The following is a 20614-nucleotide window of genomic DNA, read 5'->3' as shown; positions in this document are numbered from 1 at the left end:
GCACCGCTCCCCACATCACGACCATAAGTCGCCCATCGCTCGTCATTCTTTAGCTTTTGTCCTAATGACGGCGAATATATTTTGGGCAAATCAGACGAAACGTTAGCGTTAGCCGTAATCTGTTCTGAAAGCGGGCGTCAGCTCAAATATGTATATTGACATAGTTGTGTTTTTATTATCTATAAGTTGCACTGGGGGGACCAAACAGCACTCCAGTTATCTGCTGACGCTAATTCCCATAATTCTGCTGCTGCTGTAAAGAGAAAGCAAAAGGGCTTCCGGCAACCATTTTCGGAGAATTTGCAGAATATTTTCGTCGTTATTGATTAAAAATATTACCCTGAAAATTACAACTATAGATGATTTTACGACGGTAGATTACATATAGACACGTACGTAAGCTATATCCTGAGTTATGAGAATTGTCTGTTTCTAGTAATATTCGGGCGTGCTAATAATAATAGTTATGAGAGCTATTACAATTACTTAACACTGTTAAATATACAAGTTACAACTCACACAAGATTTGCAGTAAACACATCTTCTCATTTTGGATGTTTACCAACAAATTAGTTTTATGACTAGTTGGCCTGTTAAAATTGATTGTTGAATTACGACGTACGTGGGATGGCCAAATTTTCTAGTTTATCATGCAAAATAGACTTAGATTTGAGTTTTGCTCTAACACTCGCAGTGTCAGAAGTTCAAACGTTCACCCGCTTATAAATGTGTAAATAATAGTTTGGCTCTAACGTATTCTGTGCACATTCCCTTATGTAGAGGTATATACTAATATATTACATATTTGTTACACTGGAACATTTTTCTACTAAAAGCTCACCAATGAATAGACTATGTTGAATTTTATTTGTGCGAGTTATTTTTTATTTTAATTTTTTGCATATTTTGGTAACAAAAAAACTTTGTACGATACATTTTAATAGACCATGGATATTGGAACTTGTTATTGTCAATTCCTATTGATGTACAAGCCTGCTTCTGTTGTTACCGTTTCATTTAAATGTTCTTTTTTTTCTGTAAAACTAATCTACCTTCCTATTGTTGTATACAATTTCTGATTTTTTTTAACAAAATCAAGTTAAAATTTTCACTTCATTTGTGAACATGAAAGTCTAAAATTTTTGATTGTCAAATTCTCATGGGTGGTATGATTTGCAGCTCTATCTCCCAATAAAAGCCAAAATATATTTTTATCTTCAGTTAGTTTTTGTGCTAATCTTATCAGTGGAACATATTTGTTTGGTCCTCTTTTCATAATAACTCCATACGTGAAAAATACATTGAAGCATTCCAGTGCCGTTTTTATTTCAGCAAGTATGATAAATGTTTTGGCAATGTGCCATTGCAGTTAGACCGCAAGTTGGACTCTCTCAAAGTTGCACTGTTAGCAACTGTATCAATAATTAATCTTGTAACAGTTATTGAATGTATATCGTGGGAGAAAACAGATACCCAGATTAAAAGCTTTAATGATTCAGTGCTGACAAAAGTTTGTGTTGCAATTTGTTGAGAGATTATTTGCTCCGAATCACACATGTGGATTTTATTAAGTAGGTATATTTACCATGCTAGTGGCTAGGATGCTTAGTTAAGGATGTAACAATTGGTAGTCAGCAAAAGGGTGTAGCGCACATTATTGACTGATGTCTACTAGCTAGCATTATGTTTTGCTGTTGTTTATTATCGCAAATCTCTGTTTTTTTCTGTTGCAGTTCAGCGTCGGTGTAGCTAGGAAAGTGGCTTTTTGTGGCGTTCATGTCAGATCAGGAGGCTGTACACAACCCCAACCGGGTTGAACTTGTAATGACAAATCACATAACACAGCCATCAAATACTGAGCATATAAATGGTGGTGTGGCCACTAAGACTGGGCCAGCTTTGCTCATACGACAGGACTCTTCCGAGGCTCTTGATGCCAAACCCAAAAGTACATTTAAAATAACTAGTGTTACGTTGCATACTCAGCAGGGCTCAAGTCAGGATGGTCGGCACAGTTTTGGGGAAGATGATGAGGAAAGTGCTGTGGAAGATTCTTTAGTACAAACTGATGCAGATGAAAGTCCTTCAAACATTGGCAACATGGCTGATACAGTAAAAACAGGTCAGCGTCAAGACAGGGTCGACTCCACTAGCAGGTTCAAAGTGGTCAAAATACAAAAGAGAGAACCGTATGTTATCGGGCGGTGGCGGATTTCGGACTTCATGTCAGAACCTGAAGCAAGTGGTAGTAAGATTGTTGCTGAATCAGCTCAGGGTAAGCGATCGGACAGTGGGAATTCAAGTCGAGCTAGTTCTACACACTATGTACACGGAGTAGACGACCCTTCGAAAAACCCTTTAGCCAGCGTCAGTGTATCTAGTAACCCGACATTAGCTAGCATACAACAGTCTCCACTGACTCAGTCAGGTCTGCCTACCGTTATAACAGCGGAACCGAGTAATGTAATGACTCCAGAAACTCAAGGGACCATAAATAAAGCTGACGCTGTAGGGGAGAGCGCTGCTGCTCGAGCAAATGGAGATATGGTTGGAACTGACAGTAAAGACCCACATTTGATAGCGCCTCACTCTAACCACCCAACCAATTCCAATGACAGTGCTATATCGGCAGCTGTCGCTGCAGCTGCTTCAGTAACTACAACCTCAGCTTCTGGAGCACAGGCCTTAAGTCACGCCCAAACAACGGTGGAGCAAACTGCAGCGACCCCACAAGTAAATACTCAGGTGGGTGATCTTTAAGATTTCCCTCAGTTATGCAGTTTAAAGACTGGTTGTTGTGAATGTATTCCGATGTTTCCTTGTTGTCTTAGAGGAGATGAGACGTATTGTGATAGGCTGCTAACTTTTTTCATAGTAATACCCTTGTAAGAAACTCGCTATAAGCAAATCGCTCCAACAGATATCATGCCCATCTAACTAATCTATATATCAAATCCTCACCCTCTCACTCTTAATATAGGTCGTTTATCACATGATGTGTAAATATGCTTACCATCCATCATATTCTTCCTCTTCCTCTATAACTAAAGACTAAATTGATTTTTGCTTGTACTACAATTTATTTCATGGAACTCCATGAGAGCCTCTGTTGTGGTGTTAGAAAGCATAACTCTAGTTGGAAATTGTTAAAAATTTTATCAAATAGAAAGAAAAATATATATAGCTCTGTTTTTGTGTAGCTGCGCAAAAATGAGAGCTCGATGTCTACCACCAGATTCTGACAAAATTAGTTGCACCCTTTGATTTATGGCTTAAAATCAATCTGTTTTAGTTTAAGCCTGTGACTTTCTATTTAGCTTGCTCCGTAAGCCTCAATCCTGGTCTGAATAAGCTTTGGGGTTTTCAATGAGAACCTGACCATCCCAAGTCTAGTGGTAGCCACGTCTGACGAAATCTTTATGAAAAATGTCTGTATGCTTTGCTTTCCTGAAATCTTATTTAAAATATAGCTTAAAACGAATGCATTCATCATGAACGTATGCAAGTGGTTGTATATATACGTTTGCTAGTCACGATTTAGTGCAGGTTAGTTGAATTTTCGATGGTTTTAGGGGAAAATTTATAGCTATGTCAATGTAATAAAGTTATCAATTCAATCGAGGTTGTTAAGTGAATCTCAGAGAAGTTTATAATGGTTTCCTTAATAGCTGTTCCATCTATTGCTGGAAAAGTAACTCCTAGCATATCCAAAGACAGCTCTTGTGTAAGGTAGTATTTTGCAGTTATGCTTAGATTGCAAAGTCAAGCTTTGTTATTGTGTGTCTGTGTTATTACTTTCGTATTTCCTTTCTGAGTTAGCATATAGGTTGACTCAGTTGTATTTTGTGCCGAGTTATTGTTACTGTTGACAGATTACACTTTTGCTTAGACATCTTTGTAGTGAATATTAGTTTTTTGTCGCTAATGCGCGTCATGTGGGTGTTTTCGATCACTGGTTTGTTAAGCTTTTTGGCTGTAACTGTCTATTGCTGTTTTCTTGTTCAGACATTTGCAAATTTCTGTTGATGAAGGAGGTAGTTAGTGACATTACTAAGTTTCTGTTGATGAAGGAGATAGTTGAATTGAAAGATTACCTTCTATATTAATGTGTCAGTTGGCGGTCTGTAGTTGATCACCTCCTGGGGTACATATCAAAGTATCGATCATTCAAGGAGGTGTGTGATGAGCAATAGTGGAGCCATATGTGTATCTATAAATGTGAAGTTATCTTCTTCACGTCTGTAAACAAAGCTGGTGTGTTGAGAGGCATAGGCTGATCACTGGCCATAAGGGCTCTTCGACTCAGTTGGCAACTTGGCATTCGCTATTGTGTACCCTATTCTTTGCGTATATGTATGAAGACAATAGTTTCACCATGGGCATCCGGTGGTATATATGTATTTGATGTATCCTCAAAGTTTGAGCAATGCAGTGTCATGTTTATTCAAAGCAAGCACCTCAGTGAGTGTCTGAATAATCATAAACCAACATTTTCTGAAGGCCCCAGCACTGCCCTCGGCCTAGTTCACTGACAGTATGTAAAAAGAGAATATTAACTTTTTATTATTAGATCCATGGTGCATTAAGAGTGAAGACAAAACTGGTAAATGTTCACACACTACAACTTATATGACGTGTTAGAACTAATTCTAACAGTTTGACATTATCCAACTAGTTTCATGAAATTTGAGCCGCATTTCCTCTCTCCTATGCAATAGGATTCATCAGTTTGATAATCATTTTACTAGTCATTGGTAACAAAGCAGTTTGTCATTCAGTTCTGGCTAAAATGATTCACATGGAGTCAAAGGACAGTTTGAATGGGATGCCTTTTTATGGAGTGAATATCGAGGACTTTTATGAAGTCGTTTTCCTTTTCAGCGATGTTTTTATCAACTAATAAGGTGAGAAGAGGTGACAAGTACACATTTCGATTCAAAGGTCTTAACAGCTGCAATACAAAGCAGTTGTGTGTAAACAGTTGACAGACTGTTGATAGTAAAGATTAATGCATGTTAGGTGATTGATAGGGTATGGCAGGCTGTGTTAGGGCAGTCTTTATAAATTCCATGCAAAGGTGAGACAGTTTTGAACTAGACTGTTAGTGTGCTATGTGACTTGTATGAGACAAGAAAAATGGCGATTGAGCCTCTGGAAGTAAGAGAGTCAAATAATAGTATCATTCTTAACAGTCCTCTTTCGCTCTTTACCGCCTCACATATCTGAATGACCCTCGGATTCCTGTTGGGCAAGACAATAACATAATCCACAAATATTCTTGTAGACTTTACCACATACAAGCATGAACAAGGCTAGTGGCCAGCAGGTAGCTACTGCTGCCACCACTCAGTCAGTTGCCACAGGCAGCAGTTCAGATAGCCACTCATCAGCCCCAGATGCCAACCAAAAACCTGCAGGTAACTATAGCTAGATGATAGTTGTAGCCAACTCTATCATTGTATACCATCACTAATAGGAAATAGTTGTAGCCAACTCTATCATAGTATTTATCACTAATAGGAAATTCACAAATAACCATAGTTCTTGGTGTCTTCATTATTCTTTATCAAGCTGTATCTTGACATTAGTATTTTTACACAATCGTACTGGCTGTATGCAGTGAATCAAGGTGTCATACCCATTAGGAGTAGTAGTTTGTTAAAATCCTGGCTACACAGTACACACCCACACCCACACAGATGAAATGTGTCCTTGCGTAAACAACGAAGCGGCAATGCAATGTTTTGAAAGAGACATGTTGGTTTACGCCGGGCGAGGTAAAACTGACGCATCTGTTATTCACTGAAATACTTTATTCTAACAATCTTATGTTATTTTATCCATTTTTAATGCAAGCTCATTTCCTTTAAAGATGTGGTTGCGTCAAATTTTAGTTGATTTTAAAAAAGTTTTTTTTTTATCATTTGATATGTTGTTTATTGTGTTAAGCGATCTCATTGTCAAGATATTTGAAGATTAAAATCGAAAAAATTTGATCGTGGTAAAAACGCTTAGACCAAAAAACCATGCCCAGACTTGCCCAAAATGATGTCACGCGTTATACAACCTGTCTCTATCTCTCGTATTCACATCGGCTATTTGCAATAAAAGTCTAGTCCTACGCGGCTCTATTGGCATATATTTTATTTTGTATTTGCTCATGTTGGCTAGAATAAAATTTTAAATCCAGCTACAGATACATTATTATTAATATATCAAATGCCTCAAACAAGGGAAATTAAAAACTGGTCATGTTAGCTTTTTCTAAATGCTGTGTAAACATCTTAGTACCGACTACCAATTCTACCGGTCTACGGTAATTATGTCAAGCAAACTATGTAGAATAAGGTCTTTGTATCGGCAAAGTTCCGTGTCGATGATATACTGCCCCCAAAAGCCCCGCACTAATGATATACAGCCTCCCAAAAGCCCCGCTCACATGATGTCAGTCGCCTATCCTGGGCGAGGGAGCTGTATATCATTGCCCACACCGAAAACTAGTTTCTTACTAAGTAAAATAAGCAAGCTGCGTCTTTGAAAAGAATATGTGGCGAAACAAACTACATCCCCAAAAGTCATGTACATTGCATAGTCGACTGTCAACGTTATCGAGTCATTATTGGTATCAATTTGTAAAAAAAAATTCACTGGTCACGTTTGATTAGTTGATTCAAGTACTAAACCAATGGTCGAGCTATGCAAAACGACCTGTCAGTACAGCTCTGATTACACTTCATAAATCCATCTATCAGACAAGATTTCAACAGAGGTGTCAACAGGGTTATGATGTATTCAATGTTTTGCAAATCATGTTTTGCATTATCTTCAACAATATTATTTTCTTATATAATTTTTACAAGCAAAAAAATTTTCATCTCATCATAAAGCTTTTATTAAAAATATCCATCCAAGTCGTGGCCACTCACATAGTTTCAGCTCATACAATAAGACAAATTCATCTACTGCAGCAAACTCAAACAAAACATCATGGTTTATGCAGCACACGTTCAAGTCTCTCTTTCCCATTTATGGCAGTTTCCACATTGACAAAGCTGCTTCGGCTGGTGGACTCACATAAACATCCTGTAATCAATAAAACAAATGCAATAAATATATGTCATTCATAGATATGTCATTCCAACGTGTATCTACTGAAAGCTTTCAAATTGGGAGTTAGATAGATTGCGAGTGTAATTTTAAAAATGAATAAATGTTTAACAAAAGCTAAAGTACGCCATGCCAACGATTCGAAGCTTTGGTTCTGGAAGTTAAAGATGTGCGTTAATCAATTGATTTTTTTCGCTTTCTATAAGTGGCAAGTGAACATCTAAAGACAAATCATAAATCTAATTTACTAGCTAAAACTGCCAAAGAAAATTTGAAGCAAATATAGCTAGGTTAAACGATAAAAAATTATAAAACGATGATTGGTGATAGCAAAAAGTTATATAATTCTATCAATTAGTAAATGTATTCGTGAGTACTAAAATTATTACCTTTAGTATATTCATCAATCTAAGCCATTGTATTGCTAGATGCTATGGATTAAAAAGAAGCCGTCAAGAACTCACTGTGCCTCTTTATCTCGCGCACAGAAAATTACATGATAACCTCAAACAGGGAAATATAATCTGAATGTAAACAAAACAGTATATCTATAGGAGACTCAAAGTAAAAGAAAATTTACCTCCATTCTCCTATCTTCCTCTAGCACTTTAACCACCTGATGCTCAGAAAACTCGGACTCACCTTCGCAGTGACTTTACAGTAATTTGTACAATTCTGTTTGTTCGTCAATAAAACGTGTCGATCGAGTAATTCATTGAAGTACCGATGTTAATTAATTTTGTAAATGTCGATGTCCATGCAATTTAATAATAGAGTAAAATCCCTAAATTTGAAATCACAGACAACTCGTTTTATGAGTGATAACATTTATTACGACTTATATAAAAAATTCGTGCCGATGATTGGCTAATAAAGCGATCTCATATTTATCGCTGTGGACTCTTTTCACTGTTTTATCTGATGTATCACTCGTTACGTCACGAATGAAGCACCCGCTGGAATGTGAGCTTTTTAAAAGATAGCCTCATTCAAACGCATATATATCTCTGGACAGGGTTAGTCTACAAAGACAAAAATGACATCAAATTGTAGCTGATGTTTTAGCCTTTTATCGGTCTTAATTTCATTAAATCAACCTTTGTGACGCAACCACATCTTTAACACAAGAGATCATTTAGTAGTGGTGTGTGTACAATCTATTTAACACAACAGATCATTTAGTAGTGGTGTGTGTACAATCTATTTAACACAACAGATCATTTAGTAGTGGTGTGTGTACAATCTATTTAACACAACAGATCATTTAGTAGAGGTGTGTACAATCTATTTAACACAAGAGATCATTTAGTAGAGGTGTGTACAATCTATTTAACACAAAAGATCATTTAGTAGTGGTGTGTACAATCTATTTAATACAACAGATCATTTAGTAGTGGTGTGTGTACAATCTATTTAACACAACAGATCATTTAGTAGAGGTGTGTACAATCTATTTAACACAAGAGATCATTTAGTAGAGGTGTGTACAATCTATTTAACACAAGAGATCATTTAGTAGTGGTGTGTACAATCTATTTAATACAACAGATCATTTAGTAGTGGTGTGTGTACAATCTATTTAACACAACAGATCATTTAGTAGTGGTGTGTGTACAATCTATTTAACACAACAGATCATTTAGTAGAGGTGTGTACAATCTATTTAACACAAGAGATCATTTAGTAGAGGTGTGTACAATCTATTTAACACAAAAGATCATTTAGTAGTGGTGTGTACAATCTATTTAATACAACAGATCATTTAGTAGTGGTGTGTGTACAATCTATTTAACACAACAGATCATTTAGTAGAGGTGTGTACAATCTATTTAACACAAGAGATCATTTAGTAGAGGTGTGTACAATCTATTTAACACAAGAGATCATTTAGTAGTGGTGTGTACAATCTATTTAATACAACAGATCATTTAGTAGTGGTGTGTGTACAATCTATTTAACACAACAGATCATTTAGTAGTGGTGTGTGTACAATCTATTTAACACAACAGATCATTTAGTAGAGCTGTGTACAATCTATTTAACACAACAGATCATTTAGTAGAGGTGTGTACAATCTATTTAACACAAGATATCATTTAGTAGTGGTGTGTACAATCTATTTAATACAACAGATCATTTAGTAGTGGTGTGTGTACAATCTATTTAACACAACAGATCATTTAGTAGTGGTGTGTGTACAATCTATTTAACACAACAGATCATTTAGTAGAGGTGTGTACAATCTATTTAACACAAGAGATCATTTAGTAGAGGTGTGTACAATCTATTTAACACAAGAGATCATTTAGTAGAGGTGTGTACAATCTATTTAACACAAGAGATCATTTAGTAGAGGTGTGTACAATCTATTTAACACAAGATATCATTTAGTAGTGGTGTGTACAATCTATTTAATACAACAGATCATTTAGTAGTGGTGTGTGTACAATCTATTTAACACAACAGATCATTTAGTAGTGGTGTGTGTACAATCTATTTAACACAACAGATCATTTAGTAGAGGTGTGTACAATCTATTTAACACAACAGATCATTTAGTAGTGGTGTGTGTACAATCTATTTAACACAACAGATCATTTAGTAGAGTTGTGTACAATCTATTTAACACAACAGATCATTTAGTAGAGGTGTGTACAATCTATTTAACACAAGAGATCATTTAGTAGAGGTGTGTACAATCTATTTAACACAAGAGATCATTTAGTAGAGGTGTGTACAATCTATTTAACACAAGAGATCATTTAGTAGAGGTGTGTACAATCTATTTAATACAGCAGATCATTTATTAGTGGTGTGTAGCTATAGCAAATATCTACATTCTGTGTTGTCAATGCCTTTCGTCGACTTTTAGCAAGGCTGATCATTAGAATTCTTTGAATGTTGAGCAGTACAATAACTGGTCCATATTATACATGTAATTTGTGTTAAATTCAATTTCGGATTTGCCTCCCTTTTTCTGCCCTTTAAACAAATGTGCATTCATATACAGCTGCCTATGCCTCATCATTGCTGCCTAGACAGCACATCGTGCAGTGCAAAACTGAAAAGTCTGTCTCTTTTACATTTTCATGTACATGTATGATTTACATTTTATAGAGCAGCTAAAAATGGGAGATTTTGCGTTTGTTGTTTTTGTAATATTTGCAGAGGTTCGATCAAAACAAAAGCAAAATTTAACCAGTATTACTCTTTGCTGGCCTTGGAGCTATTGCGATGGCGATATATGTATTATTGGTCGTATTAATCGACAGCGTCTCATAATAGTCTCGAATTTCTTGGCAATAGATTTCTAAAACAACTAGGCTTGATAGCATTCAACCAATAATTATTTTAGTATTAAGATTTGTTTTATGATGCGTGTTGGGCTATCATATACTAAGGCTAACATAGACTAAGTTCTACAAAACTTTCAGACAAATGCAAAATAACACTTAGGCTACAAGCTAGCATCAAGGCTACGACTGACCACTAGGGCTACAACTGACCACTAGGGCTACAACTGACCACTATGGCTACAACTGGCCACTAGGGTTTTAGTTTTTTGTCAGGCTATAATTCAATATATGTAATCTAGAAGGTACTTGACCAATTGGTCTATACAATTCAGACTGATTAATACTTAAATATTCTAGACTCTATTTTCAACTGTCTGCCAACAGAGTTCACGATATCCTGGGCTTTTGTAGTATTAACAAGTAAAGCTCATTGTTAGCATTGGGTACTTGTCCTCTCTTGTACTAACTCTGGTTCTTTGGATTTCCCAAGCTGTCCCATGGGGTATGCATGACAAAATGTCAAAACGATATCAATCTACATGTATATATCACAGTGTTTGTCTGTCTGGTTATAGAAGAAGTTTTAGCAACGAACAATCACCTTCGTGCTGGATTTGAGGTCGTGACATTCAAATCACAAGTCTACTAACAAGCGTGTGTAACCACATGGCTAAGCCGTTCTTATCACACCCATCATTCTTACCATAAACTGTATATCCTTGTCGCGATTGTACACACTAAATTTACACCTTTTATTATTATTTAATATAGTGCGCCCTCGGGTTACTATGCTCCTGTTAAACGATTTTTTTTCACCTTATGATGTGGAACACAATGTTCTTTTTTGAACGAACATGATTATAATTTTTTTGACGTTTTTCAGTCATACGATATCAACAAAAATTTTTTATCAAAATTAAAATTTGGCAGTCAGTGTGCTGATTACATCGAAATAACAAAAATGCTGATATGCTATTCGCCGAAATGCCTCTCACAATGCCTGAAAGATATACGATGCTCGCTCTCTATCTCAGCTCAGCATTATTCGTTATAAGCTACAGTGAAAACGATACCGAAAACAAATACAGATAGGTGATAAGATTTTAGCCGATGGCAAATCTGAAGTTTAGTACATTACTTGCTAAAACATAGCTCTATGTATGTGTTTAGTAAACTAAAATCATTTAACTTAGATTCAATGTTAATATTATATGTCTGTCACGAAGGTAAGAACTCTCTACGGTATGTACTGGACATAATACATTGTAATGTTACATTTTATCACAGATCATAACCACTAAAAACACTACAGTTGCTGTATAGTAACATTTTTATACACACACTTCTATGTACTAATTGCTATTATTCATTCAAAAAATTCATGATTTTTATTTTGTTTTCTCAGTTTGTATTAATTGTATCATTACCAAACATTTTTCATTGTAATCAGCAAAAAAGACTTTATTTAGCCATTACTCATTAATTATTTCACATTTACATTTAAACACCTTTACAGTTGTTTTATTTTTTCTCTTAATTTGTTTCAACTACACAAAACACTTTTTTCATAATATGAAGTTTGAAAGTTAGAAAGGTAACTGTTGTTATATGTTAATTAAAAATAAATTTTCTGTGCAGACTTTTTTATTACCCAGGCATCGCTGGGCATTCACCTAGTTCTGGAATAACGTATGCAACAAGTATTTGTTTAGTCCTGCGTGCGTCCATAAACTTAGGGTTATTCTCTATATGCAGCTTCCAGTTATACACAATTGACAGCAATCCACTGTTATGCAATCAACAGCGTAGATAAGGCGTGGTCACACGAGCACCGAACCGACGTAGGATAGGTTCGGTTCGAAGGCTGGTTCGGTTCGTGGCACATGTCACACGGCATCCGAAGTCACTTCGCTTCCCAGATACCATACGTATAGAGACAGGACACTGTTTCATTGGTAGTTTTTATGTATTTGAGTTAAATATTTCTATTATAAACAAAAAACTTTGAGGAACAATTATAAATTATAATTACACAGCAGATTTATCAGAAGATCGTTCAGCTGCTCAAAATAAATCACTCGATACAAAGATTTTACCAACTCTTCCCATCAACATAATTATATTTTTTATTTACATATGAATGTTTTCTATGCTGAGTACATAACCAACAAAAACAGTCTTTATCATAGTACTGTGGTTTTACATAAATAAATCAGTCAACGATACTTCATCAGGATGAATATGACACATTACTTATATTCTACATGAAAGAAAATCACAACAATTCTCTTACATTTATGCAAAACTTAAGGGCAACATCTTACATTTATGCAACACAATCACAAGTCCGGGTGAGCCTTGTAAATTGCTTCATGTTGTTTATTTAACGAAATAAAAGTATCGTCCCATTTCTTTTTTAACTTTGCTCACACGCGCGTAAGGAGAAATGTGACGCGTGCTCGCTAGAATTTTAACCAGCCAATAAGAGCAAGGGTTCGGCCACGAAATTTCGAGCAGGACCGAATGGTTCGTTTCGGCCAGAAATGTCTTTGGCCGAACTTATTACGGCTGAGAGTGACGTCGTTTTGCGTCATTTAGTTCGGTTCGGCGCTGTATGACCACCCCTATACACTGTCAATTACCGCCAACAGATCCAATTAAATATTTTGTTTACACTGAATGCGTTTGTTATAAGGCAAACATTGGGCTATCGTAGCCTAAACTCATTGAAATATTAAGATTTTGGGCCAGTTTTTGCTGATGCTTGCACTTATCCACTATTGATGAACCTGCGTGACAACCTGCCAGAGTCGATTGTCACGTATCATTTTATAGCTATCAGAGCAAAGACTAATAAATTTCTCCCAATATTGCGGCAGCAGTGATTAAAATCTGAATGCTCAGGAAATCCAAAAGCACATTAAGCTGTAAGTCGTCGTTGGTAACCATAACAAACAATTATAGTTGGTAATTATAGCAAGCTGTAAGTCGTCGTTGGTAACCATAGCAAACAATTGTAGTTGGTATTTATAGCAAGTTGTTGTAGTTGGTAATTATAGCAAGCTGTTGTAGTTGGTAATTATAGCAAGCTGTTGTAGTTGGTAATTATAGCAAGCTGTTGTAGTTGGTAATTATACAAGCTGTTGTAGTTGGTAATTATAGCAAGTTGTTGTAGTTGGTATTTATAGCAAGCTGTTGTAGTTGGTATTTATAGCAAGCTCTAAGTCGTCGTTGGTAACCATAGCAAACAATTATAGTTGGTATTTATAGCAAGCTGTAAGTCGTCTTTGGTAACCATAGCAAACAATTATAGTTAGTAATTATAGCAAGTTGTTGTAGTTGGTATTTATAGCAAGTTGTTGTAGTTGGTATTTATAGCAAGCTGTTGTAGTTGGTATTTATAGCAAGTTGTTGTAGTTGGTATTTATAGCAAACAATTGTAGTTGGTATTTATAGCAAGTTGTTGTAGTTGGTAATTATAGCAAGTTGTTGTAGTTGGTAATTATAGCAAGTTGTTGTAGTTGGTAATTACAGCAAGTTGTTGTAGTTGGTATTTATAGCAAGTTGTTGTAGTTGGTATTTATAGCAACTTGTTGTAGTTGGTAACCATTATAGCAAGTTGTTGTAGTTGGTAATTATAGCAAGTTGTTGTAGTTGGTAATTATAGCAAGTTGTTGTAGTTGGTATTTATAGCAAGTTGTTGTAGTTGGTATTTATAGCAAGCTCTAAGTCGTCGTTGGTAACCATAGCAAACAATTATAGTTGGTATTTATAGCAAGCTGTAAGTCGTCTTTGGTAACCATAGCAAACAATTATAGTTAGTAATTATAGCAAGTTGATGTAGTTGGTATTTATAGCAACTTGTTGTAGTTGGTAACCATTATAGCAAACAGTTGTAGTTGGTATTTATAGCAAGCTGTAAGTCGTCGTTGGTAACCATAGCAAACAATTGTAGTTGGTATTTATAGCAAGCTGTAAGCCGTCGTTGGTAACCATAGCAAACAATTGTAGTTGGTATTTATAGCAAGCTGTTGTAGTTGGTAATTATAGCAAGCTGTTGTAGTTGGTAATTATAGCAAGCTGTTGTAGTTGGTAATTATAGCAAGCTGTTGTAGTTGGTAATTATAGCAAGCTGTTGTAGTTGGTAATTATACAAGCTGTTGTAGTTGGTAATTATAGCAAGCTGTTGTAGTTGGTATTTATAGCAAGCTGTAAGTCGTCGTTGGTAACCATAGCAAACAATTGTAGTTGGTATTTATAGCAAGTTGTTGTAGTTGGTAATTATAGCAAGCTGTTGTAGTTGGTAATTATAGCAAGCTGTTGTAGTTGGTAATTATAGCAAGCTGTTGTAGTTGGTAATTATACAAGCTGTTGTAGTTGGTAATTATAGCAAGCTGTTGTAGTTGGTATTTATAGCAAGCTCTAAGTCGTCGTTGGTAACCATAGCAAACAATTATAGTTGGTATTTATAGCAAGCTGTAAGTCGTCTTTGGTAACCATAGCAAACAATTATAGTTAGTAATTATAGCAAGTTGTTGTAGTTGGTATTTATAGCAAGTTGTTGTAGTTGGTATTTATAGCAAGCTGTTGTAGTTGGTATTTATAGCAAGTTGTTGTAGTTGGTATTTATAGCAAACAATTGTAGTTGGTATTTATAGCAAGTTGTTGTAGTTGGTAATTATAGCAAGTTGTTGTAGTTGGTAATTATAGCAAGTTGTTGTAGTTGGTAATTACAGCAAGTTGTTGTAGTTGGTATTTATAGCAAGTTGTTGTAGTTGGTATTTATAGCAACTTGTTGTAGTTGGTAACCATTATAGCAAGTTGTTGTAGTTGGTAATTATAGCAAGTTGTTGTAGTTGGTAATTATAGCAAGTTGTTGTAGTTGGTATTTATAGCAAGTTGTTGTAGTTGGTATTTATAGCAAGCTCTAAGTCGTCGTTGGTAACCATAGCAAACAATTATAGTTGGTATTTATAGCAAGCTGTAAGTCGTCTTTGGTAACCATAGCAAACAATTATAGTTAGTAATTATAGCAAGTTGATGTAGTTGGTATTTATAGCAACTTGTTGTAGTTGGTAACCATTATAGCAAACAGTTGTAGTTGGTATTTATAGCAAGCTGTAAGTCGTCGTTGGTAACCATAGCAAACAATTGTAGTTGGTATTTATAGCAAGCTGTAAGCCGTCGTTGGTAACCATAGCAAACAATTGTAGTTGGTATTTATAGCAAGCTGTTGTAGTTGGTAATTATAGCAAGCTGTTGTAGTTGGTAATTATACAAGCTGTTGTAGTTGGTAATTATAGCAAGCTGCCACTTCAACAATTACGCTGTGAAGTTAATCTTGCGCATTGGTGACCGAGCTATTTAATGGTTTTCTTATGCCTATGTTCAGCAAAAAAATTTGTTCAGCACATATTTTATGGTCAGGACATGCAAACCACCTTTGTATAAGTATGCATCTGCTATGGGTTATCATCTCTCCTTGTTTGATACATCATGTAGATGATGCCCCTGCTGCTGCTTCCCTCGTAACCAAGTTACAGCTTCCTCTCGTGGATAACCCGGATATATCTGGTGGTGTTGAGGCCTTAGCAGCCAACCTCACAGAGCTCGTGGACCCCTCTGCGGCAGCGGACGGTGACAAAGCTGAAGATGCTGAGTGAGTATAACTAGAGCAATATTTTAGCTCCACATTTGGTAATACTCGAGACTAGTGCGCACTGGTAGTACTCCCGTTACATGACTGTATTATCTGTAGTTTTAGCTGATCTGCTCTCAGCACTACTTGAATGTTTTCATCGGCTCTTCCATTCTATTTCCTTACTAGGAAAATATCATGACCTGTTCACCTCTTCAGTATCCTACTCAGATGTTGATACCAGGAAAATATCATGACTTGTTCACTTCTTCAGTATCCTACTCAGCTGTTGATACTAGGAAAATATCATAACCTGTTCACCTCTTCAGTTTCCTACGCAGCTGTTGATACTAGGAAAATATCATGACCTGTTGACCTCTTCAGTTTCCTCCTCAGGTGTTGATACCAGGAACATATCATGACCTTTTCACCTCTTCAGTTTCCTCCTCAGCTGTTGATACCAGGAACATATCATGACCTGTTCACCTCTTCAGTTTCCTCCTCAGCTGTTGATACTAGGAACATATCATGACCTGTTCACCTCTTCAGTTTCCTCCTCAGCTTCCTCCTCAGCTGTTGATACCAGGAACATATCATGACCTGTTCACCTCTTCAGTTTCCTCCTCAGCTGTTGATACCAGGAACATATCATGACCTGTTCACCTCTTCAGTTTCCTCCTCAGCTGTTGATACCAGGAACATATCATGACCTGTTGACCTCTTCAGTTTCCTCCTCAGCTGTTGATACCAGGAACATATCATGACCTGTTCACCTCTTCAGTTTCCTCTTCAGCTGTTGATACCAGGAACATATCATGACCTGTTCACCTCTTCAGTTTCCTCCTCAGCTGTTGACACTAGGAACATATCATGACCTGTTCACCTCTTCAGTTTCCTCCTCAGCTTCCTCCTCAGCTGTTGATACCAGGAAAATATCATGACCTGTTCACCTCTTCAGTATCCTATTCAGCTGTTGATACTAGGAAAATATCATGACCTGGTGACCTCTTCAGTTTCCTCCTCAGCTGTTGATACCAGGAACACATCATGACCTGTTGACCTCTTCAGTTTCCTCCTCAGGTGTAGCCTGTCTTGACAAGCTGTTGTTTTTGCGTAGTTGTCCCCCCGTCGAGCGGCGAGCAACAACAGCTTGTCACAAGACGTACTGCACCTGATGCATCAGCTGCACATATAGGGAGTTGTTCTCTTCCGTCTACGCAACTCGGCCGCGATGTTGTCGGTCGCTCCATTGGTAATCATAACGGATTTCACGCAAAAATGTATGTAGAAAAAAACAAGATTACAACGTTTAACCATAGACCAGTTTTTGTGATAAACTTTAGTAGAGCTTAAGAATAAAATAAACTCAAAATAAAATCCATAAGGACAAATAAAACTGACTGATACAAAAATAGAAATAAAACTGACTGAGCGCACAAATAACGACATGTTTAGTCGCTGTTGTTGCCTAAGTTCTCAAATTCTAATAAAATTTACTGCAGAGAGGGGTCGCCAGTTAAACGTTCTTATCTTAATTTTTCTACATAAATTTTTGCGTGAAATCCGTTATGATTACCAATGGAGCGACCGGAATAACATCGCAGCCGAGCCGCGTAGACGAAAGAGAACAACTCCTTATAAGTGCAGCTGATGCATCAGGTGCAGTACGTCTTGTGACAAGCTGTTGTTGCTCGCAGCTCGACGGGGGGACAACTACGCAAAAACAACAGCTTGTCAAGACAGGCTACCTCAGGTGTTGATACCAGGAACATATCATGACCTGTTGACCTCTTCAGTTTCCTACTCAGGTGTTGATACCAGGAACATATCATGACCTGTTCACTTCTTCAGTTTCCTCCTCAGCTATCATTACTTGGGAAATTTGGTCAGCTGTTACAGAGCTTAAAAATTTTTGTTTCGACGAACTTTCACATACAGTAACTCTGGCAAACATTTGGTAAAATGCGCGTAATATAAGAAGTTGTTTGCCCCTTTTCAATAATGAAAGCTAGAATGATAGATAGCATTTATGACTTTTGCATTTCTAAGCTAGCAACAGACAGTTATTTACGATTCGTTCAATGAACTCAAATGATGTGAATTTTCCCATTAGTCTGTTTGACTTGTTGATTACCGCAGTCACTTCTCACCGCACCAAGTTTTTAATGGATTTGTATGCATGTACTGTATTCTATCCTATGTAAAAGCTTTTGCTGCATGACCTGTCACTTGAGATTAGTTAGTCTTGCTGCATTCCCATTTCATCACACTGCAGTAATTGGTCCTTCTGTACTGCTACTCAGCAGTAATTGATCCTTCTAAGCTGCTACTCTGCAGTAATTGGTCCTTCTGTACTGCTACTCTGCAGTAATTGGTCCTTCTGTACTGCTACTCAGCAGTAATTGGTCCTTCTGAGCTGCTGCTCAGCAGTAATTGTTCCTTCTGAGCGGCTACTCTGCAGTAATTGTTCCTTCTGAGCTGCTACTCAGCAGTAATTGGTCCTTCTGAGCTGCTACTCAGCAGTAATTGGTCCTTCTGAGCTGCTACTCAGCAGTAATTGGTCCTTCTGAGCTGCTGCTCAGCAGTAATTGGTCCTCCTGAGCGGCTACTCAGCAGTAATTGGTCCTCCTGAGCGGCTACTCAGCAGTAATTGGTCCTTCTGAGCTGCTACTCTGCAGTAATTGGTCCTTCTGAGCTGCTACTCAGCAGTAATTGGTCCTTCTGAGCTGCTACTCTGCAGTAATTGGTCCTTCTGACCTGATACTCAGCAGTAATTGGTCTTTCTGACATGATACTCAGCAGTATTTAATCCATCCTTTTGTTTTGTTATTTTTTGTTATATTCTCAGAACCTTACCCTTGGTCATTTTTATGTGTTATCTCTCTTCGTTATCGTTTGGCTTGTAAAAGCGATATTTCTGCTTATTTTTTCTTCAGCAGATGTTTGGTACAATTATGGTAGTGTCGATATTCGAGCATTCCTCGGTGAATCTTTATCACACCTTGGGAAGAAAAGAGCTACTTATTGTTTCTCAGCATATCTGCTCCACGTGCAGAAAGAATAGGTTTTTTATTACACCTCAGCAATTTCTGGCATACCTAGTGAATGAGTGGATGTGATTTGAAGAAACTCAGTTAAAGCTATTCTCCTGTCATTTCCTGTCATCTCCTGTTCATAGTTGCTGTTTTTGCTACAATTGTTTAGTGTCGAGAGCAGACTGAAAATGGAATCATTAAAGGTGGCGTAGTACAAGAATGTTAATAACTTTATACAGTAATAACTCCTTGATGCTCGGACTTATGCTGTAACCAATTATTTATTTGCCTTCTTACATGTATATTTGAGCTTTGTGTGATAGGCTGTTGAAATGGTGAGCTTTGTGTGATAGGCTGTTGAAATGGTGAGCTTTGTGTGATAGGCTGTTGAAATAGTGAGCTTTGTGTGATAGGCTGTTGAAATGGTGAACTTTGTGTGATAGGCTGTCGAAATGGGGACTATTAACAAAAATGGACCTGTTCTCTTGTTTTTTTAGTGCAGTTGAAAATGGGAGGTCTTACATGTGCCACATTTGCAACACTGAATAGATTTGATGGAAACAAATAACAGTTCTTTAGCAATGGTGAATCTGAAGAATTAGACCGAGTGTTAATGGATCCATAATTATATAATTGATGTTTTGTTTTATGTTAAGTCATTTTATTTTTATTCAGAAAACAACGCGATGATCATCAAGGATCAATTCTTTCATTCAGTCATTCTAGAGATTCCGCTACATAACAATAACAAACGAAATCTCACAGTTTTCATCAACCTGCGTAGCCTCTTGTGCTCAAGGTGTTGTACGATTGTTTCATCAACCTGCATAGCCTCTTGTGCTCAAGGTGTTGTACGATTGTTTCATCAACCTGCATAGCCTCTTGTGCTCAAGGTGTTGTACGATTGTTTCATCAACCTGCATAGCCTCTTGTGCTCAAGGTGTTGTACGATTGTTTCATCAACCTGCATAGCCTCTTGTGCTCAAGGTGTTGTACGATTGTTTCATCAACCTGCATAGCCTCTTGTGCTCAAGGTGTTGTACGATTGTTTCATCAACCTGCATAGCCTCTTGTGCTCAAGGTGTTGTACGAGTGTTTCATCAACCTGCATAGCCTCTTGTGCTCAAGGTGTTGTACGATTGTTTCATCAACCTGCATAGCCTCTTGTGCTCAAGGTGTTGTACGATTATATATAGGAGTAAATTACTCCAGGTTAAAGTAGCGTGTCTACCCAGTAACAATTTGTGTAAATGGAAAGTCTTTGACACTGTGATTCCTCCTTTAGTAGTGGAAAGAAAATACCTACAAGTGAGTGAGTCGACATCACTGTACAAGTATACTCCGGTCATCAGATTATTTTGTATGATCCATGGTTGTCTTTCTAAATGCTATGCATGTAGCTAGTTCAGACCTAGATCAGTCATTGCAAACACACGTGTGTCTTTCTATCACTATGAGTATGTTGATGGCCCTTCATCAATAGCCCTTCATCGATAGCCCTCTATCAATAGCTCTTCATTGATAGCCCTCGAGGCCTC

General features: G+C 37.0%; 1 protein-coding gene across 1 annotated transcript in view; it reads left to right on the top strand.

The window, feature by feature from the left end:
* Nucleotides 1–208: 208 nt before the first annotated feature.
* Nucleotides 209–20614, top strand: part of LOC137406605 (TSC22 domain family protein 4-like) — a 28388-nt gene continuing 7982 nt past the window's right edge. Inside the window, exons 1-4 of the mRNA XM_068093198.1 lie at nucleotides 209–392; nucleotides 1734–2745; nucleotides 5285–5417; nucleotides 15906–16062. Coding sequence (XP_067949299.1) covers nucleotides 1777–2745; nucleotides 5285–5417; nucleotides 15906–16062 — 1259 coding nt within the window. The 5' untranslated portion in view covers nucleotides 209–392; nucleotides 1734–1776. The remainder of the gene's footprint in view (nucleotides 393–1733; nucleotides 2746–5284; nucleotides 5418–15905; nucleotides 16063–20614) is intronic.

The sequence above is a fragment of the Watersipora subatra genome, chromosome 10, assembly GCF_963576615.1.
Source record: "Watersipora subatra chromosome 10, tzWatSuba1.1, whole genome shotgun sequence".
NCBI classification, from domain to species: Eukaryota; Metazoa; Bryozoa; class Gymnolaemata; order Cheilostomatida; family Watersiporidae; genus Watersipora; species Watersipora subatra.
This window is presented reverse-complemented; position numbering and strand designations above follow the sequence as displayed.